The following is a 26747-nucleotide window of genomic DNA, read 5'->3' on the forward strand; positions in this document are numbered from 1 at the left end:
GGGTGTTTTTTTCTGAAACCTAAGCACTGGCGCAAATTTTTGTTTGTTTTGCTATTCTAGATAGAGTTCTCCTATTAAGTAAATGAGGATATGAAACTAAATCTTAAATGAAGAAAGCGTATGCAGCATCAAATAACTGATGAGCTTGGTAAAACAGCTGAATGCCCCATGCACCCAGGTAGCTTTCTTATTTAACAAGTATTGCGCATTGTTAATTTGAAAGAACGTAACATTCAGGTGGGGGCAGTACATACCCTTTCATGGAACCTGACAGTTTTAATGTTGTCAAAGACATTCAGCAGATGTGCCTGGATATTGTGAGAGTCTGATGCCTGGCCAAGAATTTCTAAGAGAGCAGGATCTGATACAAAAAAGAACCGTGGAAATAGGAGGCGCTTTTTCTCCAGGTACCTGCATTTAAAAAAAAAAATTGGCAGGGGTGGGGGGTGGGCAGAGAGTAAGTTTTATAATGGTAAGTTATGGTGAATTTATACATCCTTTCCTCTTTAAAGGTGTCATTTCTCACAATGTATCATTGCAATTTTCAGCAGTGGCAGTGACAACAATTCTTACCCATCATACCTTCATGTTAAGCACCTGCTTTAAGGCTACTCTTTCAGCATCAGAAATCATTTCATGGAAAGATTTTATTATTTACTATAATGTAAGCACCAGTAAAAAGAAAAGAAACTAAACCAAAATAAATTTTTTTACATTAAGTCTGTTACTTGCTATTTAGGTCTCTCATGCTGAATTTCTCCCAGAATCATGAAGGGTCTGAACAGGAAATACAGATCTAGACTGCCTTCTGGATTGAAACTAGGCTGAAACAAGCTTTGGTTTCAACAGAGATAGACAGTGAGTGACAGCTTAGTCAGAAATCAAATATTTATCAGTGAGTTGCTAGCAATTTCTTTGGAGTTATTGTATCATCCTGCTCACATGTTTGCTCAGTTCAACTGAATTCATAGTAGAATAAGAACATGATCTTTGCAAAGTCTGTGGGACAATACTGAAGCAATTGCTCTTGCCCTAGTTATACAATTCACAACCGTCTGCCCAAGACGGTGGTCTTGTAGTAATCTTACCCTGTGAGTGATTTCTGACAGATTTCAAGCTGTTCTAGTAAATGTGGTAGTAACTGCCCCATGATTTCATCTCCAATGCAGCACTGAACAACATTAGGTGTTTCATGAGCTCGGGTCATGATCTTCACCCAGGATTTATCAATGTTAGAGAAACGCTTTGCTTCCTGTTGAAACACAATGATGAATGTGGAAGGGAAGAGATGGAGGAAGAAAGAAAGAAGAGGGAAAAGGCACTTGCTTGCAGAATTGGCATCCAGTAATCTCACCAGGAATCTTCTCAGTAGTAATCCCATGTTCAACTTTTAAAGATTTTTCAGCTTAGAAAAAACCAAATCTTTCTGCTTACACAATACAGCTTATTTTATACTTGACTGTCAAGCCTTCTCTCTACTTTCTCTTTCAATCATTCTTAGAGAAAAAGACAGAAAACTCATTATGCTTGAATTGCATGTTTCAAATTTGAAGATTTTTTTTCTAACAACTAAAGTTAATTTTTAATTTTAAAAGCTACATAGGAAAGTTTAAGATAAGGATTCCTACCAAAACCATAGGTACTACTAGGCTAGTGGTAGGTACTACTAAGCTAGTCTAACTAGGCTAGGCTACTATTGGGCACAACACTTAAACACTAATTGGTTAACAATTTTACAATCTAGAAATAAAAAGATCAACTAGTTCACATGACTTTATTATTCTTTCTAACACAATACTTCTGTTGGCACTGTTTGCCTAATTTCTTAGAACGACTAGTTAAGTACCAAAAAATGTGTATGTTACTGCATCAGTTATAACATCAGTTAAGTTTTATTATTAAAATGTAGAAAACCAAACTGAAAAAAGTCATGTCTGAAAACCTTTGGAAGTTGCTTTGCTATGTCACCACCAACAAAAACAGCTTCTAAATAAATCCACAAGTTCTGCACAGTCATCCAGTTCTCAATGATATCTGTTGTGTTGGAAAGATAGTGCACCCATTTCTGAATCTGTGTCTTGAATGGTGTGTTGTATCTAAAATAAAAAGAAGACATTTGCTTTATTTCAAGAAGGAAACAAGTCTCTTGAAAGCCAGCACATTACTCCAGGATGAGGAATAATTTTGCTGCTTGTATCTTTGTCAAGTGAAAGTATAAAAACCTATACTTGACCCAATTCAGCTAGTTAGCAGCTACAAACCAAATCAGTTCCAACTTGCTGCTTTGTACACATGGTGCGTAGCACAGCTCTGATCCAAGAGAAGCTGAATGAATAGGAGCAAGATTTCAATTTCACCCTAAGGTAAAGTGGTTTCAAAAAGGGACTATGCAACATTTTGAAAGCTGCAGGACCCCCAGAGGTCCTTCACTTGCTTTTGAACATCTGCCTGATGATAAGGTTCTGTATTCTTTATTTTATCTGTGGGCTTTGGCATGTGAAACCAGACAAACTGAAACTCATTTTAACTGGGGTTTTCAGCACCTTTGGCATAGGGCAGTGACCTATGACAGGAAGCAGAGTAGCAGTGCCTGTAACGCCTGCAGCATGCCTGCCACAATCACGCAGTGTTCCCCTTCATGTCCATCACCACTTTCTTGCATCGATGAAAACTGTCCAGTTGATTATTCAGGAAATCTGAACTTCATCCACATGCTTTCAAAAAAAACTTATTGGAGGGTACAGACAATAAGAACTACCCCATGAACAGTTCAAGGACAAGAAAGCTCTTAGTTTTTATCTAGATGTTTATTTTCCTTCTCTGTGAAAGATAGATTTGTTCAATAAAACAAAGCCTCTTGCAGATATTTTTATCTCTTCCCCCCCCCACCCCCGCCTTTTCCTGTTACCTGTTACTCATGAGAGAGCCAAGAATCATTAAGCTGTCCTCCATGGTAGCAATTGTTTCTGATGTGCTGTCACCTCTTAAAAGAAGTTCCCCACGGGTTTTAAAGTTTGCGAAGATAAATGTTTTGTTGTCCCATTCAGCTATCACTTGTTTTAACTTCTGCTCAATGTCTCTCTCCTTCACAGCACTTATGCAGATATCCTTTTAAATAAACAGGATGTCAAAACAAGCTATGAATGGTTCAAGTCTCTGGTATACAAATCTAACTCATATTTCCTTTAATCCTAGTAATGCTGATGAGCAACTATTTATCAAGAGGAAAGATCTACTAACACCATAGCTAATAATCTATATACCACATCACAATATGGCCAGCTTTGGGGGGAATAAAAGAATACTACAGTGATTACTTTTCATATCTTTAATGTTGCAAAGCAAGGCACCCTCACAAATTAACTCCTGGACCGAGTTGCATGAGGAGTTAAAAAGAGGAGTTTACACCACAATATATTTGTGTCATTATTTTATACAGAAAGCTGAAGTGATAGTCCATTTCTCTGTTCCTTCTTTAGAAATAGTCTGTTTTCCTTCTTACTACTGTTACTCCTATACTATTCAAGCAGATTGTTTTGTTTCATGCATCCATTTCTCTTCCTTCACAATACCTCTATTTCCTCTTTATATCTTAATAGTGGAGCTTCCATTATATTCCTCAGTTTGAATGTTTCACTTTCCACATCAAAGTTGTGTTCAGTGAGATCTGTAATCCGCTTCCAGTGCCGAGGCATCATTGCTTTACTTGACATACGCTCAAGCAATGGGCAACATTCGCTAAAGTCCTCAATGGTCTTCTTTAGGTCAAAAAAGGCCTGCCATTCCTTTACACCACGAGGAAGATTACGACATCTACATAGGAATAATGCAAGCTTTTTCAAACAGTTTCAAATATTCTGTTACTCATTTAGTCACAGTACATGGTTTTAACAGCAGACCACATACCTTCCAAATTCAGGTTACCTGTATTGTGAAGATTCTGTATGTGATTCTGCATGTAAGAAAATCTGTTTCCAGTCTATTTCATTGACTGATAGCTGGGCAGACACCTACAGGGTCCCCCTAAGGAGTGTAGTTGCATAATTCTAATACACTTTGTCCAAGTGATCTTCAGAAACAAATGAATTGCTTTACACCTTGATTTCTTCTTCTGGTGAGGCTCATGATATGCACTGCTCTGTGCTCTAGAAAAAACCCTGTTCCTCAAAACATGCAGGTTTAATTCTTTAAATTATTTGAATCTGGGTTTGATGAAAAGTTCAGCCTCTATGCATGCAATATATCCAATTTTGTAGGAAAACTATTCAGCAATTCACTAACTTGCCTTAGACATCTAGGGTGAATCTGTCTCTCATGAATAATAATATTACAACAAACAAGTGAAATTTCCCTTCATGAACAAAATAAATAACAATTTTAACATCTATTCCAATTTCATTAAAAAAAGTTAACCAAGAAGCTCTTAAGGAACAATAATCGTCAACATTTAGAGTCTAAACTGACTCCTTTATTTTATGAAGTTGGTAATGGATATATTTTTCAATTAAAATTCAGATTTTTCATGTTTCAATGAACAAACACATGCTCAGATATGATTATTGGTGCTAACCAATATTTAAGAAGTAACATTTAAGAAGTATTTAAGAAGTATTTTAGGCATCTTTACCACAGCAGCAGTTTCTCACCTGTTCTGAAACTCCAGAAGTTCACCGTTAATTTTTCCAATGTCTAATTCTGACCAAAGAATATCATAGTAGCCACTGACTGTGTCAATGACATTGTTATACAGATTATAGAGCTTCTGTAACAGATTCAGTTGCTTCTTTATTTCAAGCAGCTGAGGATATCGAGTAACAGGCAAACCAAAAAGATCTTCCCCACTAGTATAAGTAATATATTTCCGAAAGAGATTATCAAATCGATTCTGAGAAAGAAAAAGATTAAATTAAATAAAATTAAATAACTAAATATTCAAGATCTGGCATTATGCTTAGAGCTGCATTAGTGATTAAAATACAGTAAATACTAGAAAGATATACAGGAGATACTAAAAACTTACACCGTCAACAGTTTTGTCAACAATTTTCATGAGAAAAGTAACTTTTAGTTAGCTTGGAGGCACATCTTTAGAAGTTGACAGGGAGGCCATTTACTCCACGTGGCACACTGACAGAACAATAAATGCTAAGCTTGCACTTGAAAGAGGTGTAGCATGCAAAGTAAAGAAAGGTGGATGCAGCAAATTCTACCTCTCCAAGTATGCTGCACAATTCTTTTATTGAAGGGTTGAAGTAAGAATTACTACTGTTTAAGCAGCAAAGAAAAACAATATTTAATTGTCAATTGCAATATAAGTGAGGGAACACAGTAGGAAGCCAAATGAATAGCACTATGGGAAAAGGAAAACCATTAGAAGTCATGATTACAGGAATAGAAATTAATCATAGTAAAAAGAAACATTTTAACAGGAAAAATAGTCAGTTTAAATGGAAACATTTAATACTATATAAAAAAAAAAAAAAAGGGAGGAGAGGGGAAGAAGATTGGGCACAACTGTACCCGTGAGGAAGAGACACAATAATGAACACAAGAACAGCCTATAGCCAAACACTCTAAACTTGAGAGTAGGCTCTCATCAGGATACTTGAATCTAGTAATCATTATTCGTTATCTATGCAGCCTTTCTCTGAGCTCCTAAAAAAATCTAATTTTAACGAGCATTCCTTGCAAATGCATAGAAAAAATACCAACTTAGCTTTCATTAAGTTAAAACAGACTTCGCCCAATCAGTAGCCCTATGTATCAATGAAAATTAGTTCAACTTCTCTGATTCATTCTCAGTGCCTTCAGGTGTTAGTTTACTTGCAATAAGTATTAAGCAATGTCTTAGAATTAACATTACCTGGAACATAGTAAGCCTGTCACTGGCTTCCTGAGGCTCTAAACCAACCACCATTGGCCCATTCTAAAAGAAAAAAAATTAAAAAAAAAAAAAAGTTAATTTAGAGGGTGAAAATAGCCACAACTTATTTCTAATCAGCATTTTCTAAATGCTAAACTCAAACTTTTTTGCGGCTGCAGGATTCCATCCCTACGTCAGATAACAACTGAACCAAGAGTTCACACAGTTACCTACTAGAACAAGCACTTTATTTAAAAAACAAAAAAAAACCAAAAACCAAACAACAAAGAAGGCAATTAATTATCTTTTTAATACAGAAATTTTCATAATAGTGTAAACACTAGGCAATGGTAGCTCCTTTTTCAAGTAAAAATCAGCATTACTTAGAAGATGATACAAGACTAGTTCAGCTTGACTCATTTATATTCTCCTGAGAAAGAATATAAGACCTTAAGTCATTTGTACTTATGTCCAACATCAGAAAATGCTTCTTACGTTCTAACATAATTTCTCATTAATCCCAGTCTTCACATTTGCTCATGCTAACTAGCTGTGTATCATAAACCCTAAATGTCTCAAGTCTTAATCTTTAAGAGCTGATTACCAGCATTACATACTTTAGTCACATACAAAAAATAACCAAAGTCTGCCCTGCACTGAAACTCAAATACCACATTAACAAGACTAAACATATTCTTCAGACAGTAGAGACACATCCCATAAATTAGTCAACTCCACGATCTTTCCATGCTCCCACTGGCTCCTCAAAAACTCCTCTAATACAATACATCACAAACACTTGCCTGATCATAATCTGAATAGAACTGTGCACAGTCTTCAGTAAAAGTCTTCACAGCACTAATAAGCTCTCCTCTGAAGTTTGGCTGCAAAGCAATGAGCTCATTCTGCACTTCATTTGCACGAACTAGCAGTTTTTCCCAAGTGTAGTGCAAAGTGTCCACCTTCTCTGTCTCTTCCTTGGCCACAAGTAGATCATATTTGTTTAACATAGCATAGGATTCCTGTCAGAAGGTTGGATCAAGACACACAAAATGGTAACTGAAGTTAATTTTACACATATATGTATGCTAACATTTTAAACTTTTAAGAACAGAGATGATGATGGCAAGAAAAAAAGAAGGGTAATTGTCGTAGGTGACTCCCTTCTGAGGGGAACAGACGGCCCGATATGCCGACCGGACCCATCCCATAGGGAAGTCTGCTGCCTCCCTGGGGCAAGGATAAGAAACGTTACCAGGAAGCTCCCCAGGCTGGTGAAAGCTTCTGATTATTATCCACTAGTGGTTGTTCAAGTCGGCAGTGATGAGGTAGCTGACAGCGGCATCAAGACAATCAAAAGGCACTTTAGAGAACTAGGGCGATTGCTTGAAGGATCAGGAGCACAGGTGGTGTTTTCCTCCATCCCATCAGTAGCCGGGAGGCATATGGAAAGGAACAGGAAGACCCATCTCATCAACACGTGGCTTGGGGGCTGGTGCCAGTGGCGGAATTTTAGGTTTTTCGACCATGGGGCAGTTTACATGGCACCAGGCCTGCTGGAGACAGACGGGGTTCACCTGTCGCAAAGGGGGAAAAGGATCCTGGCCCAGGAGTTAGCTGGCCTAGTTGAGAGGGCTTTAAGCTAGATGTGAAGGGGGAAGGGGATAAAACCAGGCTTGCTTGGGATGAGCCTAGGGGTAGCATGCCTGTGTTGGTGAAGAGATCTATAGCCCAACTGAAGTGCATTTACACCAATGCACGCAGCATGGGCAATAAACAGGAAGAGCTGGAAGCCACTGTGCGGCAGGAAAACTATGATGTGGTCGCCATCACGGAAACGTGGTGGGATGACTCACACAACTGGAGTGCTGTAACGAATGGCTACAAGCTCTTTAGAAGGGACAGGCTAGGAAAGAGAAGGGGAAGGGTAGCCCTGTATGTTAGGGAGTGTTTTGACTGTCTAGAGCTTAACAACAGTAATGATAAGGTTGAGTGCTTATGGGTAAAGATCGGGGGAAGGCTAATAAGGCAGATACCCTGGTGGGAGTCTGTTACAGACCACCCAACCAGGACGAGGAAACAGATGAAGTATTCTACAAGCGGTTGGCTGAAGTCTCACAATCCCTAGCCCTTGTTCTTGTGGGAGACTTCAACTTACCAGATCTCTGCTGGAAATACAACACAGCAGAGAGGAAGCAGTCTCGGAGGTTCCTGGAGGGTGTGGAAGAGAACTTCCTGACCCAGCTGGTAAGCGAGCCAACCAGGGGAGGCGCCCCGCTGGACCTGCTGTTCACGAACAGAGAGGGCCTGGTGGGCGATGTGGTGGTTGGAGGCTGTCTTGGACTCAGCGACCATGAAATGATAGAGTTTTCAATTCTAGGAAAGGTAAGGAAGGGGGTCAGCAAGACTGCTACCCTGAACTTTAGAAGGGCGGACTTTGGGCTGTTCGGGAGTCTGGTTGACAGAGTCCCTTGGGAGGCAGTCCTGAAGGGCAAAGGAGTCCAGGAAGGCTGGACATTATTCAGGAAGGAAGTCTCAAAGGCGCAGGAGCAGGCCGTCCCCACGTGCCGCAAGTCGAGCAGGCGGGGGAGAAGACCGGCCTGGCTGAACAGAGAGCTTTGGCTAGAACTTGGGAAAAAAAGGAGAGCCTACCGCCTTTGGAAGAAGGGGCAGGCGACTCAGGAGGAGTACAAGGATGTTGCGAGGATATGCAGGGAGAAGATTAGAAAGGCGAAGGCGCAGCTGGAACTTAAACTGGCCACCGCCACTAAAGATAACAAAAAAAGTTTTTATAAATACGTCAGTGACAAAAGGAGGGCCAGGGAGAATCTCCCTCCTTTGTTGGATGCAGAAGGTAACCTGGCCACGAAGGATGAAGAGAAGGCAGAGGTACTTAATGCCTTCTTTGCCTCAGTCTTTAATAGTCAAGCTAGCCATCCTCGGGTTTTTCAGGCCCCTGAGCTGGGAGATGGAGATAGGACGCAGAGTGAAGTCCCAGTTGTCGAAGAGGTGGCAGTCACTGACCTGCTCCTCCACCTGGATGCGCACAAGTCCATGGGGCCAGACAGGATCCACCCAAGGATACTGAGGGAGCTGGCAGAGGAGCTTGCCAAGCCACTCTCCATTATTTATCATCAGTCCTGGTCAACCGGGGAGGTCCCAGATGACTGGAAGCTAGCAAACGTGACGCCCCTCTACAAGAAGCGTCGGAAGGAGGATCCAGGGAACTACAGGCCTGTCAGCCTGACCTCGGTGCCAGGGAAAGTCATGGAGCAGATCATCTTGAGTGCCATTATGCAGCAAGTGCAGGACAACCAAGGGATCAGGCCCAGCCAGCATGGGTTCATGAAAGGGAGGTCCTGCTTCACTAACCTGGTCTCCTTCTGTGACAAGGTGACGCGCTTAGTGGATGAGGGGAAGGCTGTGGATGTTGTCTACTTGGACTTTAGTAAGGCCTTTGACACTGTCTCCCACAGCATTCTCCTGGAGAAGCCGGCTGCTCACAGCTTGGATAAGTGCACTCTGCGCTGGGTTAAAAACTGGCTGGACGGCCGAGCCCAGAGAGAGGTGGCGAACGGAGTCAAATCCAGTTGGCGGCTGGTCACGAGTGGTGTTCCCCAGGGCTCAGTACCGGGGCCAGGTCTGTTCAATACCTTCATTGATGATCTGGATGAGGGGATCGAGTGCACCCTCACTAAGTTTGCAGATGACACCAAGTTGGGTGGCAGTGTCGATCTGCTGGAGGGTAGGAAGGCCCTGCAGAGGGATCTGGACAGGCTGGATCGTTGGGCCAAGACCAACTGTATGAGGTTCAACAAGGCTAAGTACCGAGTCCTGCACTTGGGTCACAACAACCCCATGCAACACTACAGGCTTGGGGAAGAGTGGCTGGAGAGCTGCCTGGCAGCTGGGGGGGTTGGCTGACAGCCGCTGGAACATGAGCCAGCAGTGTGCTCAGGTGGCCAACAAGGCCAATAGCATCCTGGCTTGCATCAGGAATAGCGTGGCCAGCAGGACCAGGGAGGTGATAGTGCCCCTGTACTCGGCGCTGGTGAGGCCCCACCTCGAGTACTGTGTTCAGTTTTGGGCCCCTCCCTACAAGAAGGACATCGAGGGGCTGGAGTGCATCCAAAGAAGAGCAATGAAGCTGGTGAAGGGTCTAGAGCACAAGTCTTATGAGGAGCGGCTGAGGGAACTGGGGTTGTTTAGTCTGGAGAAGAGGAGGCTGAGGGGTGACCTTATTGCTCTCTACAACTACCTGAAGGAGGTTGTAGCGAGGTGGGGGTCAGTCTCTTCTCCCTAGTAACGAGTGATAGGACGAGAGGAAATGGCCTCAAGCTGCACTAGGGGAGGTTTAGGTTAGATATTAGGAAAAACTTCTTCACTGAAAGGGTGGTCAAGCATTGGAACAGGCTGCCCAGGGAAGTGGTTGAGTCTCCATCCCTGGAGGTATTTAAAGAACGGATAGATGTGGTGCTCGAGGACATGGTATAGATGGACTTGGCAGTGCTAGGTTGACGGTTGGACTCGATGATCTTAAGGGTCTTTTCCAACCTTGACGATTCTGTGATTCTATGATTTGTTAGAAAAAGAAAATTTGTTCTTTTTGCATAACAATTATCACAATCCGGCAAACCAATACCAAACTGGAAGAAACATCAAAATGAAAACTAGCTAGTTCTCCTTAACTCCTTACCTTTCACATAGCATTCTGCTTTCTGATAGATTATTTGTGCAATTTGCCTCTCTAAAAAACTATTTCCATTTAAAGTACTCCTTAAGACTGCAGGTTTTAGTTTCATTTTAATGAGACTATTTTTCTGATCCATGTCTTCACTTATCTGCTATGAGCCAAGATGAATATTACGGGAGGTGAGCCATGAGAAAACATCTAAGCAGAGGCCTTCAAGTAAGTGAAGCAAACAAACTTCTATTCCATAAAGACCTTTAAGCCCTACTTCATGTTTTCAACAAAAAATAATTAGGAAATCACATCAAAAGCTACCTCAACTAATATGTTGTGATGATTTCAAATGTTATAACTATTCACCATTCAGAATGAGGAATCTTTAGATATATAGAGGATGAGGTCCTTTGTTTTCTCTTGATCTCCACTTGTATGATCAACGTATAAACATTCCACATACTGAAACCCTTAGTCAAGTTTCACAAAAACACAACTGATATTCACTTACTCTAAATTAGCATAGGGTAGCATAGCAATGAATCTTGTGGCATAACAATTTCATCTGAAATTTTTTGTATAAAGCAGAATTATTTCCATTTACGTTGTCCAGATTGATCAAATTGCAGACAAATTGCAAAAATGGAAACATAACTATCTGTCTGCCACCCCATTATGTGGAAAATATGTCAATCTCTGTTTCAAAAATCGGATGTATGACTCCTTGCGCCTAGGGACTCGAGGCTCCTGGTTGCAGAACTGGACGCTTAGGAATCTTTGGCTACCACGGGTTTTGCCTTGCCACCTCCACATCACATAGCAAACCATGATAGGTCTCAGCAGGAACTTCCAAAATGTCACCTCCTAAGAGATCCCGCTACCTATGACAATTTCACAGAAGGTTCCAGCTGCAGACATGCTTTAATTTTCACCATTAAATACTTGTCCTATTTTTGCTCCTTCACACAACTAGGGAGCCCCTCACAGCTTCCAAGGCTGAGAGATATATTCCTTCTTAGCTGTATTCTGCAAAATATGGAAGGGCACCTTGCTCATTTCCATTATTTGCACATATGAGTACATGCTGCATTCCATAATTTACCTCAGCTCAGAGAAAACAGAATCAGAAAACACAGGTGCAAGACATTTGTCTGACAGCAAACACAGTTTTTGCATCTCCAAACCAGAATATTAGATTTGTCAATATTTGATAGATAAGAATTCTGTGTTAAGTTACTTTAATTTAAAACAATAAGGACATAACCCTGACAATAAAATTATGGGCAATCAGGAATCATGAACATGCCTTAGGAAAAAGAAAAGTCTACTGAACTTCTAGTCAATGGTGCATTTTGCCAAACTAGTATTCTTAAATCCATACTCTGGTCAGGAATGCGGAGAAAGTTACTATCTGTTTTTAATTCTGCGATTTTATCAGAAACACCTACGTTGTTTCAATAAATGTATTCTAGTAAGTGAACTTCTTTAAGGAAGTCAATTGTTCATGTTTATTTCAACCCATGATATAGCTGATAAAGCAATCACTCTCACACATTCTCATACAATCTGCCTAAAATTAGCTTTCTCCTCTTCTGTAGGCTAACCAAAAAAAAAAAAGAGGAAAATCGATGTTTTTCATACACAGACTTCTTCCACAAAGTATCAAAAGCTTTCTTGCATTAAATATCTGTATTCTCATCTTCCTCTTACCTAAATCACTCAATTTCTACACTATTCACTAAACCACCTCTTGCCTCAACAGGTTTGCATTTGTCCAAATCAGAGTTCCACACAAAAAAGGTTTACAGGAACACAACAGGTCTGCCACCCAACATTTAACACATATTAAATCATACCTTTTCAGAGTGTACTGTTAAGCTTTAACCCAGAAAATAATTGCTCTGTTGAAACAGTACCCATACATGCAACATACGTGTTTACCTCAATGGGACCAATTTGAGAGTCTATGGAGATCTGTAGTTCTCTGATCTCTTTTAAAGCTGACATGGCTGTTCTTATATCATCCAGATCCTTGATGTGGCGATTTAACTTCTTGCCAGTTTCCTCTATAAAAGTGAAAATTGCTTCCATCTCTGTTCTGTATTTCTTATTACAATGACAGCCCAGCAACGTCATCCAGGCTTTGGCTTCTACTCTCAGTGCTAGCTTCAGATCAGCTACAAACATCAAACAATTAATAGATACTTAGATATTGTAGATATTTTTTAAGATGTACTTTTAATCTTTTTTTCAGTATGTGTTCTCTTCGCTCCCAGTTTTTTCAGTCTAACCATCCACACACAGAGAAGATGAAATCACTTTGACACCTTTGAGTGGTTTGTAAGATTGCTTGCAATTCAGGGTTGCTTTCCTCCTTATCTTCTCAGAATGTATCATCTTTCCTACTAGAAAGATGAGGCTGGACGCTACACTTCTCATCTCATTCATATATCATTATATACATTTCTGTCCTACACATCACTAACAAATTGGTTAATATTCTCATCTAAGTCCAAAATCTTTTCAAAAATTAATCTTTAAAAAAAAACAATGGGGGTGGGAGGAAGTAAGAGTTTTATTATGGAAGCTGAAAAACAGAAAGCTTGATCTGATATTTAAATGAAACCAAATGGTCCATCAATCATTTAATTTTTAGAAGTTTTATCTGTAGCATCAGTGGAACCAAATGACAAACATTTAGAGAGAAACCAAAGTCTTGCTGAGTTGCTGCCCAATTTTGCAACAATCAAGTCCATTTCTCTAAGCTCTGCCATTAAATTCAAGTTTCTTCCTCAGAGTTCTCAACAGAAGAGTCAAAAATCAATACCAACACAAGGATTGCATAAAATTTTAGCCGGATATAATTTCAACCGTTACCTGTTCATTCCCTGTGCAGATTTCACTTGTGTGTCATCTTTTTATGCAGTGCCTCTTCCCATGCTTAGCTCTCCCACCTGATGGTCTTATTTATTTATTTTCAGAACTACCTCACCTCCATTGAGTTTCAAAAGACAGCTTGTTTCTCTAGTTCTTTGCCTTACAATATAATCAAAGACATTTTGTTGACACTCTTTCCTAATGAAGAAAACATTCTGCTTCCTCAGACTTGACACCCACTGCAAAATCAGCTGCATGCATTTCTTATAGTCCATCATAGTTCCCAACTGTCCTTTCTGTTATACTGCTGTAAAATGCTTATGCAAAATTTAGTTAGGTGATGTGGAACCTGAGCTACAAAAAAAGTAAAGATTTGAGGCCTGGCTTCCATGACAAAAAGGGAATCAGCAACAACATGCATGCTTCACTTAACTGTGTTAAACAGAAAGCTTTTCAGCTGTCTCATTACATGCAGCCAGGCAAGAAGAGCAACATAAGCGTATCATCTTACTCCCATAAAATATGTACCTGTGGGGGTCGAAGGATAGGCAAACATCCACCATCCATCCCGTAAGTGAGCAGAAGTATCCAGGTGGGGGAAGAAACCCCAGCTGAGCCTCACAAATACCCTTGTGTTAGTGTTTTGCTTGCATGCGTTTGCAGTCAAAACAGCAAACAACCGTTCTCTCTCTCTCCTTTCCATCTTTAATCTAATTCACCCATTCAAAATGAAGCACCGTCTCTCCTTCTTACAGGAGTCAGAAAGTACATGTCTCTAGAAAGAAGTGGAAAGTTGAACTCTACCAGTGTACAGTGCAATAGCTCCCACGCAGATGTATTCAGGCTCAGAATTGATTTTCAGCTCCAAGTCTTGGAAATGCAGAATTTCAGATTCAAATTCAGAGAGTAATGGGTTTACCATCATTAATTTATCAATGGTTTCCTCCTTGTCCCTCTGCCATATATGGTGGTAACAACTAAAACTCTCCAAAGCTGTAAGAACTTCCTGAAACACATTAGAAGTTCAAAGAAAGATTCTCAGCTTTACATGCATAGCATACATATAATTTCTTAGCATCTGCTAGTCAGAATACATTAAGAATACCATAGTGGAGCAGGTTGCATCACCTCACTAAACAGAAGGCTGCTGGTAAATTTATGCTAAAGCAAGTTCCATTAGCAATCACAAGCCTTGCCAGGAACTGCATGCTAATCACATTCAATCTGTCAAATCAGTTACAGTATTTTCCAACGAAGTGATTCTTCAGTCAATAAAATCCTAGGAATCAGTGGGAAGCAAAATACTCCTTTAAGACTAGGATACAGTCTAGGGTACTTGTCCTTCCCTACCACTAGCAACTGAAACCTGAGCTTTAGGGCCCAACATAACAAAGAAGAGCAATAACTCCATTTGTTCTCAAATAATGAAGTTATGAGACAATTGTTTTTACATGTATGACTTGGTGATGTTAAAATTAAATTCTACACTCAATTCAGGTATCTTTGATTTGAGTATCATTTAAGGAGTGTGCAAGAGAATTATTTTTCTGGTTCTCGGGAGTTCGGGAAAATGTCAGACAAAGTTAAATCATCATCACTTCAGCTAATTAAACAAGTAAATGAGAGATGACTTGCTACGAGAAATAATCCACATCATGTCTTATCAGAAACATAGTGCTTGCAGGCATTTAGACCTGGCTAAATGATAAAAAGTTTCCAATTACTAAATATTGAGTACCAAAATACCAAGATAACTATCCACCATTATCAACTGCACCTTAGTCTTCAGCACAAGTTTGTATGTCATTGTGCTAGTTATGCTTTAGTACCACTGAAGTTACAAGGCTTCGAGTCAAAAATTTCCACCTGACAAGGCTCCATTGTAAGGTTGGACTGCCCCCAGGAGAAACTGATGCAGAGTTCCCCACAGAAATATATGTTCAATACCTACAGTTTACTAGAGAGTGCATAGAATAAGAAAAGGGCAAAGAAACGATGCGTATCCCTTAAGCTATCTCCTAACTTCCAGTAGCAAATCCTATGCAGCACTTTACAAATCTCAAGCTGACAGCCACTTTTCTTCCAAAAACCTTCATAAATTCTTCATAATGGGTCAGAAGTCATGCTGGCTTATTAATTATCAGAATTTCTATGTGAATAAAACTGTATTTAACACACTTGTACAGTTACTACCAGTTCTATATTAAATACACACAACTCAACTATACCTAGAGTTTTTTATGATGTTTTATCAACAGGAGATATGTTTTTCATCAGATCTAAGTTTTACTTTATGTAATATTCAAAACCTCATAAATTTTTGAAAACAGTACACTTAACCCATGGTACACTTTCGAAGCATATTTGCAAATTTGCAGCCACATGTTTTCCATCCACCATCCTACAGTTTTTCATTCATATGTTTAATGATTGCTTTAAATGCCTATCCTTATTGCCCAAGGATATTAAAAGTAATACACTCGTATCCCTTGGATAGTGATATTAAATTAACATCTCAATTGTCTTACCCTTTTTGTAGAATTAATAGCAGTGCTGAGTAAAGATACTAATTTAATAATTTCTTTGTTCTCTGAAACACTCTTGAAGTAGTTCTGACTTTGCACCGGATCAGACAAACTGAGTGATGCTGCATCTGACACACTATCTATAAAGGCAGATTCAAATACAAAAGCAGTTTTAGGACAGACATATTGTTTAGGCCAAACAAATTCCTATAGACAAAAACTAACGACCTATTTTTCAATAAGCATGCATTTCAAAGTTGAGTGTTCTTATTAATCAAACAGGTAACTAGAAGTCTAGGAGACCAATACAATTGCCACAAATTCATAAACCTCTCTATTTTAGGAAACTTGCTTCATCTAGGTACTCTGTCAAATTTGGAACAAGTTCCACTCCAATCTTTCAAATATAATCTTTCCTTTTCTCTCACCCCTCCCCAGGGTTTATCTTGTACACTTCACCTAAGTGATTTACTGATATGTCAACATTGAGCAAATCCATAAATATTTTTAATTTCTGAAATAACGTGGGGTAGACCACAATTGACAATATGAAATACAAATTAACATTAAATCCAAGGAGATGATCATAGCCAATCCTCAAAAGGAAAGAAAGATAAAAGGAAGGTCCATTAGTTAGCAAATACCCACAAGACTGAACCTTCTATCATTTCTTATTTCATCTCGGGCAAGGGAAACTCTTAGTTTTGAAAGAACAATTTCATTTCTTAACCAGTTGAAGTATTACTTCCCTACTTTTTAGGTGTATAAGAGGGAGCTAACCTAAAAAGACTCAATATATTTCTGAAGTACTTGAAGTACAAAGTAGAACAGTTAACTTGGCTCGATTCTAAACCATTTCAGACAAGAAAAAAACAGCAACCCAAGATACCATTTTAAATTTCCTTGAATTAATGCCTTCAATAACTTAATTCCATGTCTGATCACAAAAGAGATTAAGTTAAAATCCTTTTAGAAACTTTAGTCTATTCAATCCTCTACACAATCCTCTCTCCACCAATACTGCAATTCTATAGACATTTCTATTCAATGGCAGGTTTTGTTTAAGTTCAACTTACCCTTCTTAAAGGAATTTCAGCGGAAGTTTTAAGATGCCATTTGAACATGCCAAGTTACAAACCACACTGGCAAATCATGAAAGATCTTTTGTGTAGCGATAGTGACTATAATTGTTTTGCAAACTCATTCACAACTTCTACTAAGCTGCCCAAGCTGGCACCCTAACAGCTTTTCACATGCTGCAAGTAGAAGCCAAAGCAGTACAACACTCTGAGAGGCTCAAAAAATCCCCTTATTCAAATCCACACAAAGACAAGTATATTCCAGCAAGCCTGGCTTCTAACCACAAAGAGAAGCTCTCGCATTGTTGTTATACCCTATTTCTTCTCCAAGGTAGCTTAAAATCTATGAAGTCTTCGTTCTACTGCTTTTGATGAATTTTGTATTTAATATCCTTTAACACATACTATATAAATCTAACATTCAAATCAAGTGATGTCAGAGTTTATCAATACCATGGATGTTTTTCTTTCCAGTCTCTCTCATTCCATCATCAGAATCGCTGTCTCTGCTCTCGCACCGCAACACAGCCACTTTTCTCTCTAACACTGTCTTCTGGGGAAGAAATAAAATTTCATTTTCTATTTGCAGTAGTTTTGAAACATTAGTTTTAAGTAAGGCTGTTGAAGACACGAACCTTAGATATTCTCTCCATACTCCACTGTCCAACTCCTTTCATTACTTTCACAATATTATCTACAGCTTTATTAAGCGTCTGCTGTACCTCATCCAAAGAGGGTGTCATGATGATATTAGGGATAGATAGGTTAATACTAGTCCTAATTATAGGATGAGCACTTTTTTTCTGCTTAGAAGCATTGTGATTTTCTAAATGGAAGACAAAAAAAAAAAAGGTTGTTCACATTTTTTTCAAGATGTCAAACTAGGCATTGTAATGATATAAACCAATACATACATCCTAGTGTTGAGCATCAAATGTAATTTCTTAAGAAAAAAAGATTCACAAGTAATTTACAAGATGTATTGGTAAAGTCTATAGCAGCACAAGTGAAAACTACGTGCCATGCTGTTTCTCTCCACGAAGCTCCTCTTCAACTTGTTCTGTGCAGCTAAACTCTGTTTAGCAAAAAATTTTGTTATCTGGCTTGTGTTCCCAGTCAGCATATTAAATTGGGCACAAAAACTCCATAGAATCTCATAATATTGTATGCCTTATATGCTATAGAGACCAAATATAAATGCTTTTATTTTTGTTTCTTAAAACAAAACAAGAAACAAGTAACAAGAAAACACTTCAAAAGAGTGTTCCATCATAATGTATAGAAAGATCTCAAGGCAATTAGTAACAGAAAGAGAACACACCTCTTTCTCTATTGTTTTTTTCATACAATTTTATATAAAAGCCAAGGTCATACAGGTAACCACTTATCAAGTCCAGCTCCAAATATAATATCCTGCTTCAGAACAGTATAGTCAGTCCTAACAGAAACAGCATCACAATGACACAGGAATCTCACAGGAAAAAAAAATTCCTTTGGAAATATACCATGTTATCAATTGTGATTTAACAAGGCAGCTTATTCAAACTCCCTTTGTTTTCCCCTCTTTTACATATGTGGCTCTTTTTTATACAGTTCTGGGATATTACATTTACATACTTATTTTTATACGCTAAGAAAGCAAAGTATTGCAATACGGCCACCTAAGAAGTTGATCATGGAAGATGCATGGATGCGCTTGCGTATGGTCTCCAGAGTGTTTCGAGTGACTTTCAAAAGGGCATCGATATTACAATGATTGAAGTAGGAAAGCAGTTCATTGGCTTCTTCCTCTAACATTTCTAAATCTGTTCTCTTCCTCTTTGCTGGAGAAGACAGTTCAGCCCATATCTCACTGGAATTGGGGGAGGAAGTCAAGCTTTTTGATCTTCTTTCCTCTTCTGTTGCTAAAACATCATAAATCTAGTTAGTTAAATTGACTTAAGGGACTTGAAAACACAATAAAGCAACACCTCCACAGGTGTCTGAAATACAGCTAAATTTTACAGAAGTGCAGATTGTACTCATTTGTAATCTGTACCTCAATGTAACAGTCCTTTTACTCCTATCCACCTTCTCTACTCAGTACAAACTGGCATGATTATCACCAAAATTTAGATATTATTTCTTATATTCTTTCTCTAGGAAGTCCAGCAATTAACCAAGGCCTGTAAGTAGCTAATCCTATGGCATTAACATTTCAACATGCAAGTTAGACTGATAATATTGACCTATTTTGCAGAACGATGGGTGATTGTTAGACTATCTGTTATCCAGGCAAATTCAAACACGAGTCTTTAGACATTAGATACTGATTGATACTTCAGTCAGCTAAGCTGACACATACTATACACTAAGCCCAACACATACTATCAGCATGCAAAAGAAACATAAGCACAGAGACATAATACAATCTTCTTACCTGTATTTTTTCCCCTTATTTCAGTAGTGGGTTCAACTGACTTATCTTCTTTTCTGACCTGTATCTCAGTGTCAAGTAACATGTTAATCAGCTCATTAGCAGCATCTTCCACCAGTGAGCTTTTTAAATGTAAAGTCCGAGAACCTTTTATACAGAGCTCCTGTTATCAAACCAAAACAAACATATGTTCTTATCTTCCCAGTTCTCATGTCTATTTCACGGTCATAGCAGCCTTTATTAACACAAACGTCAAGGCCTCAGATTCGTGAAAAACAAGATCAATACGCAACATGATTTTTAAATTGGTTTGCTCCAAACTATTTAGTGTTGGATTCTTTGTTGTGCCAAACAAGACATCATAAATGTCTTTCAAAATTGCTGTGGCTTTTTTCCTAAGTCACATGCCTTATCCATAGTTAATATCATGAATCAATGTTTATAAAGCATAGTTCCGTTAAAGGGCTCCCAAAAGCAAGTGCTTCTTAATTTTCTTAACTTTCCAATGTAGACATGGAAGATTTAACCTTTCTTTTAATCATTGCCATTTTACATTACTTGGCTGTGCCATAAGGAGTATTAGCCAATCATATTTCCCATTTATAGCTAGATAGGAGATAAAATCTATCAAAAGCTGTATTTATGATTAGAATAAACAAGAAAATTATTAACTGGGGGAGAAGGAATCAAATATTGAGATTTACTAAAACTCAGAAATATAATAAAGTATTGTGCAGTTTTTTCTTTAATACTTATGGTAAAATTGATCAAGTATGCTTTAGCCAACTATAATTTTTAACTATAATGCCTTTTAATTTTTTTCTTCTTTGTTATCTCCTATTTCTTTAAACTTAATTAAACCTGACTACCTCCGTTTAATTAAAAATCAATAATTTGAAAAATTCAGCCAGTAGTTAAGATTCAGTCATTTCCAAATTTTAAGATGCAATCTTTGATCTTCTTCATAATTCAGTCTAGTTGAGAGAGAAGCCAGATCTGATTTGCAATATCACAGCAACTACTAAACAAAGTACTTTGGTTTTTTTTTTCCATGATATAACTATTTTTGTTGCAGCAATTTCTTTAGAAACTTAAAGACACCTGTTAGGTGGTAGAACTTATTTCTAATCTTTCTAATAAAAAGTAAAATAAGCTTACAAACACTGTTACTATTTTCATTGTACCCATAACTGGGGTTGGTATACCACTTACTCTGCTAAATCAAATTGATTGGCTGTTGTGGTGCTGTAATTGCTATGTAGCAGGTCAAGTTTTCTTGCAGAAGATCAACATTAAGCAATATCAATTATCACACAGTGCTGAGAAGTTTTTTGTGCTCACCGTCACATATTTTTACTTCAGCGAATATACGTTTTAGTACTAGCCCTATCAGGAAAGCAGCAGCAGGATCAACAAAAAAAACCACCTATGGATTGTGAGGCTTACAAAATACCATTCATTCCACAAAATGTTATTTGAAGTTTTACTTTGTATTTAACAACAAGGTGAGCTGTTACAAGGAACAAAATGGGAAAGGCCAAAAAGTTAAGTACACTAACAGAAACAAAACTTTCATTTGTAGTATTTACTGCTACAGGAGGCCAGGGATGAGGATTATCTAGATGATCTTCTACAATCCTTTCTAAAGCAAAGTTTATTTCAGGAGAAAACACAAGTTAGACATTATAACCTAAAATGCCAGAATATCTCACTATTGCCTCATAAAAATCATTCTGTCATTCAATTGTATTACTAGCCTCATCAGTTTTCTAACTAACAATTTACATGCTTACAGTTAATCCTCTTCAACATAAAAGTATTTTGATGGGGTGAAGGAAGGGACTTTTCCCAGAATACCTTGAACCAGGTACTTCTGAGTATATTTTGCACATCCCATTACCAACTCAGGAGAGCTTGAGATTAACAAAGATATTCAGTACACAATCATTTCCACAGTATTTACTCTCCCAGGCAACCAAGTGCACTTGTTATGGAGCTATTCACAGGCATGGGCAATTCCCCTTATTTAAAGGCACTAACAAGCAACAATGACAAAAAAGATACTATCACAGAGGGAAAACATTTAAGTTGAGTGATATCAAAGCATAAAAGAAATATGATACAGTAGTTGTCTTGACATTAATAAGCTCAGAAAATAACATCTCAGCTCAGACCTCTTTACACTTGGTATTTTTGCTCCTTTTTAAGATTCCAGCCAAGCAAGTGGGGATTTTCTTACTTCGGTTTCCCATGCACACTTCATTAATTCTGCACTGGTTTTATCTCATAAAAAAGGGAAAATACCTTCATTCAAAGTCATTGTACTCTTCATTATGAAAATTTTATCTAATAACCTTAGTCTTTTGGAGAAATTCCTCACAGCTCAGTGGTTCATCTTCTGGCAACTTACAGAGTAGCACTCTATTCATTTCTTGAAGGACAGCATCAATACGAAATTCAATCAAGTCATTCACTCGATCAAGCAATAACTCCAGCCCAGCTTTTGAAGCAAACAGAAGATTCAAGACAAGCTTAAAAGTTTGAAACAACAGTCTTTGCAGAGTCCTGCTTAAATTTTTACTTAAACAATCATATTCAATTTTATATGAATTCTACACCTTAACCAGCATACTTCAAACATCTAAAATTTTATGGCAAGGTTCACCACTGAAATCATAATTAATTTTTTGTATAACATATGCTTATCTAGCATATGCTATCCATATCCTAAAAGAAATAGCAAAATATTGTAAATATATATAAGATGAGCTTAAAGTATATGCATTTCAAACACAAAGACATTGAAATTCAATTGAGGTGCAGGAATACTTCTCCTATAGCTTGAACTAGTTACCACTTGGAGAACCTACTAGCAACAAAAACTTTTGACAAATAAAATGTCTATGCTTCAAAAAGATGTTAGAAGCCAAATAACAGTCAACAGAAAATAATCACTAGAATTTTCACAGTTTAATAGCAATTTGCTTTCAATGCTGAAATTGAAATAGCAGCAAGCTGCCTGTCCCAGACTCAAACTACTTGTATTATTCAAAATTAAATTGAGTGTAATGTCAAGTTATCATCCAAAATGCATTTCAATTTGCCGTTTCAACTAAAGAAAATTTCCACTATAACAACTTACATCATTTCAAAAAACAAAATCTGCTTGATGTAGTAATTAAGCTGAAGCAAAAGGAACTTGGTATCTTCAGAAACAATACGCATCTCAGTGCAATCTTGTGATAATCTTTTGAAAAGACTACAAGCTCATCTGTTTTCTAAAGCTGTTGCCCAAGATGCGTGTGCATTAGTTTTAAAGAGACTGATGTTAAAAAAAAAGTTTACTATAAAAAGCTATTGAGCAGTGACAGTGCCAACTCAGTCGAGGTATTATTCCCTGAGAACTTATTTTGTACATTATAGAAACAAAAGGCAAGATTAGGAAAAGTCAGAAACCTAGAAGCTCTTTAAAAAAGTAGCTATCATTCTTTGAATTCCGAATACACAGGACCTTTTGCACACTACTTGATGCTTGGTTTAATCCTAACTGCCATCACATCCATACTAGTAGAAATTTGACAAATATGTGAGACAAAAAGAAGGTGTTGTTATAAAGCAGAGGTTTCGTGAAGTACAGGACAGGTGAAAATTCTGATTTCTTTCACGTATAAGTCAATTAAGTGCAAATCATATGAAGTATAGTAAGCTTAAATAATGTAGCTTGCATTTGTATAGAAACAAATAAGCAGAAGTTAATGGAAGGAGGCAAGTGACTCACCTAGCTTGTAAAAAACTGTATTAATATATTTCTCAATATTAAAAGATGTCCAGGTCAGTAACATTAGACCCGGCTGGATAGCATCATCTACATTTGCTAACCGAGGAGCCATCAGTTGTTCAATAGGGTGTTGTATTTTCAGTTTAATTCTTTTATACTCTGACAGCATCACCTGAAATAAACAGAGAATGAAAGCATTAGTTAACGTACACTTATTTGAACCTCTTCACATACACGTATTTATCATAACTTAAATCACAAAAATTCCTCTGGACGTACATCATTGAAATTCTTAAGAAATGGTAATTCATTGCTTGGGAAACGTTTTCATTATTTTTGGCAGAAGTTCACTATTTGTTGCTTTTTATAATAATGCAAATACTACTTCACATGGAAATTCATTTTTGTAGATTGTACTGGTTTTGGTTGGGATGGAGTTAATTTTTTTCATAGTGGCTCATATGGTGCCATGTTTTAGATTTGTGACCAAAACAGTGTTGGTAGCACACTGATGTTTTGGCTATGGCTGAACAGTGCTCATACAGCATTGAGGCCTTTTCTGCTTCTCACACTGCCCTGCCAGTGAGCAGGCTGGGGACACACAAGAAGCTGGGAGGGAACATAGCCAGGACAGCTGACCCCAACTGACCAAAGGGATATCCCATACCTATGGCATCATGCCAAAAATAAAAACTGGGGGAAGAAGGAGAAAGGACGACATTCAGAGCTATGGTGTTTATCTTCCCAAGTAACGACGATACAGCCTTGCTTTCCTGGAGATGGCTAAACACCAGCCTGCCCTAAACCCATGCATCTTTGAAGTGACTTCACAGAAAACACAAAGCCAAGAAATTTTATTAAAAAGAGCCTCAAGACAGTCATAAAGATAAAAAATAGATTTGCCAATGTTTTCTTAATGCATAATAGTTGATCTTCGTTTTTTCTCTTCCATATGTATAGAACCTAGACATCTTAATGCACACTACACGTACATAAAATAACTAAAAAAAAACCCACCTGCAAATTGTTGACAATCTTCTTATACCAGTCTCTCTTCTGTTGAACAATACTTGCAAATGGTGGGATTTCAAGGCACATGTGAGCAATGCAATCTGTTTCTCTGATTAAAGTTAATATCTGAGGGTCAAAATTCACAAATAATTCTCCTGTTTCTGGAGCTTTTACCAAGAGAGGTGCCTGAAGTCGTCTTTTAGTTAATTCAATCTGCAGGAAACAAAGTCACCATTCCTGATCAGACAAGCCAGTAACATGAAATACTTTATTTTGGACATAAATATCACTTTGGCAAAAACTAAAATCAAGTATTGCTGACAATAAAGATTGATATGGTAGGAATCAACAACAAAACTTTATTAACACAATCTGTCTGTACCCAAATGCTTAACAATCAAAATTAACTGTTCTTTATCCAACAGACATTCTTCTGTTGGTTCTTGGATATCATAAGCCGCATTCCACAGTCCAACATCAAAAGCAGAGTCATAGACTTTCTTACTTCATTCCTCTTAAATTTGAACTCTCATTTCCTTAAAACTTAGTGCACATTCTGCAATAAGGCTGCACATGACCTCCTTGATGAATTAAATTATTCTTGGATAACTTCTTCAGATACCTTTTGAATAAACTTATCCTCTTTCTCCTTTCACTTGTTTTCCACTAGCTAACAGATATACCATGCTCCAATCTTAATGGAACTCCCCATTATATCCAACCTCTTGGCAAATTTTTAGAAACAGTAAAATTAATCTTTATTATAGATTTTTTTAAATTCTTAAAAGGGAAGCCTAATCACACTATTGCTTTAACTGCCTTATTTGAATATTAGAATACCATTTGTGCTCCATGTGATTAGAAGGGAGAGCATTCATAAAACCATCACACGTGGAAAATTTGGCTGATACCAGGAAGAAGTCATGCCTTAGGCAGGGAAATTCTTCCTACCTGAAAAACTTTGCTGCTGTTCCTATTTTCCATAATTGTGTTGTTCTTTATTCACTTCTCAAATTTCGTGTATCACACTACATTGAGATGGAGCTTGCTTTTAAGCAATAGTTTCATAACCCACTGATTTCTTTCAGTGTACTTTTTTCTTTTTTTATGGAACACACACTGAAAATTCACACCTCCTTTCAATGTCTAAAATATAGTTGACTATACTGCTTGCTTCAGCTGTATCATGTATTATCATGACATTTTACACAGCATTTTTCAAGAAATCATCTAATCAAGTTTTGGCAGTGAAGTTGTCATGCTCTGCCTACTAGGATCAAAGTCACTCAGCACAGCTGCCTTAAATAGGAGCTGAATTTTTTTCTGCAAAGTTCACCAGCAAATCTTACTGCACTCTTCTTTGGACTTCAGAGACTCATTATTCCCATTATCAATTTCTTTCTCTCCCATTTATGTTTTTTTCCATGCAGTTTTCATTATTAAGGTGAGAGAAATTGGTACCAGAAATAAGGGGTACATTGAAGGTGCAAATCTTACACTGACATAGAATTACAGTAACTTTCACACTTCCCTGTATTTTATTATTTTAATATGTCCAAGTTGAACATCATTGGCTACAGTACAAAAATAATGGCTTTAAATCTTATGCTATTTTAAAAAAAAAAAAGTGGATAAATGAAGTGGTAACCATCCGGTAACAAACAGGCAAAACGGGGGGAAAAATGTTCAGAAATATCAGAAAGTGCCACTAAACTATTTCCACTGTATAGAAGAATAAAAAGCAGTAGGAGCTACAGTCCTATTTCTGCTGCATTTGTATTCCCCACAGGACACCTGCCCCCCTCGCTTGTTTTTCTTTTGTTCAGGAGTAGAGCAGGAGCTCCACCTTGTGTTCTGTGATACTTATGTCCACATCAGTCTGCACTCTTGTTGCCTCAAGACAGAAGAGACTACTGAACATAAGTCACATTTTTTTGCCATATCTGGTAGACAGGTGCGTTGATGTTAAAGTGGATATACTTTTCATGTATTTTCAATGCACATGTAATCGTTTCAAAAACTTGAAATTGTTCAAATGGTTCAAATCCACCTCCTTTCATTCCCACCCAATGAGTATAAGGTTGGAGCAGGCTCAGCAAGTTTATATGGCTGCCAACTGGGATTTGACTCTGCTATAGGAGAAACCAGACACGTACTTTTAGCACAGATCAAAATCAGATCACAGATCACTAAGACCTCACAAAGAAAGGCACCGGTCCAGGGCAGATACAAAATGACTGTAACATTCAAGGTAAAAGATGAAAGGAGAATGTACTTGACTGCTCCGTCAAGGCATGGTACATGTCAGAAAATCTGATCACTATATCATCTAGCCAAAGGAGACAGATGTTGCCCCACAAGAAGCATACATCCTCCTCAGTCTTCGTAGCTGGGACAGGGAATGTATCTTAAAAGTGCCCAGGCCAAGACATGATATCAGCAGCAGGTACAATTCAGTGAAAGCTATTGTCAGTATATTTGGAACCATGCAGGTATCGACCACAGCACTGACAT

At 38.0% G+C, this 26747-nt stretch overlaps 1 protein-coding gene across 1 annotated transcript in view; it reads right to left on the reverse strand.

The window, feature by feature from the left end:
- DNAH5 (dynein axonemal heavy chain 5) overlaps positions 1 to 26747 on the reverse strand; it is a 137452-nt gene that overhangs the window by 82917 nt on the left and 27788 nt on the right. Inside the window, exons 15-32 of the mRNA XM_087736864.1 lie at positions 24240 to 24446; positions 23223 to 23394; positions 21799 to 21944; positions 19448 to 19607; positions 18690 to 18932; positions 17664 to 17854; positions 17482 to 17581; positions 15953 to 16089; positions 14229 to 14430; positions 12489 to 12724; positions 6667 to 6885; positions 5864 to 5926; positions 4647 to 4885; positions 3573 to 3813; positions 2909 to 3108; positions 1943 to 2096; positions 1089 to 1252; positions 255 to 411 (exon numbers count right to left, since the gene is read on the reverse strand). Coding sequence (XP_087592990.1) covers positions 255 to 411; positions 1089 to 1252; positions 1943 to 2096; positions 2909 to 3108; positions 3573 to 3813; positions 4647 to 4885; positions 5864 to 5926; positions 6667 to 6885; positions 12489 to 12724; positions 14229 to 14430; positions 15953 to 16089; positions 17482 to 17581; positions 17664 to 17854; positions 18690 to 18932; positions 19448 to 19607; positions 21799 to 21944; positions 23223 to 23394; positions 24240 to 24446 — 3231 coding nt within the window. The remainder of the gene's footprint in view (positions 1 to 254; positions 412 to 1088; positions 1253 to 1942; positions 2097 to 2908; positions 3109 to 3572; positions 3814 to 4646; positions 4886 to 5863; positions 5927 to 6666; positions 6886 to 12488; positions 12725 to 14228; positions 14431 to 15952; positions 16090 to 17481; positions 17582 to 17663; positions 17855 to 18689; positions 18933 to 19447; positions 19608 to 21798; positions 21945 to 23222; positions 23395 to 24239; positions 24447 to 26747) is intronic.

This window comes from Nipponia nippon, unplaced genomic scaffold, assembly GCF_047370975.1.
Source record: "Nipponia nippon isolate SJK-2023a ecotype South Korea unplaced genomic scaffold, ASM4737097v1 scaffold_1, whole genome shotgun sequence".
NCBI lineage: Eukaryota > Metazoa > Chordata > Aves > Pelecaniformes > Threskiornithidae > Nipponia > Nipponia nippon.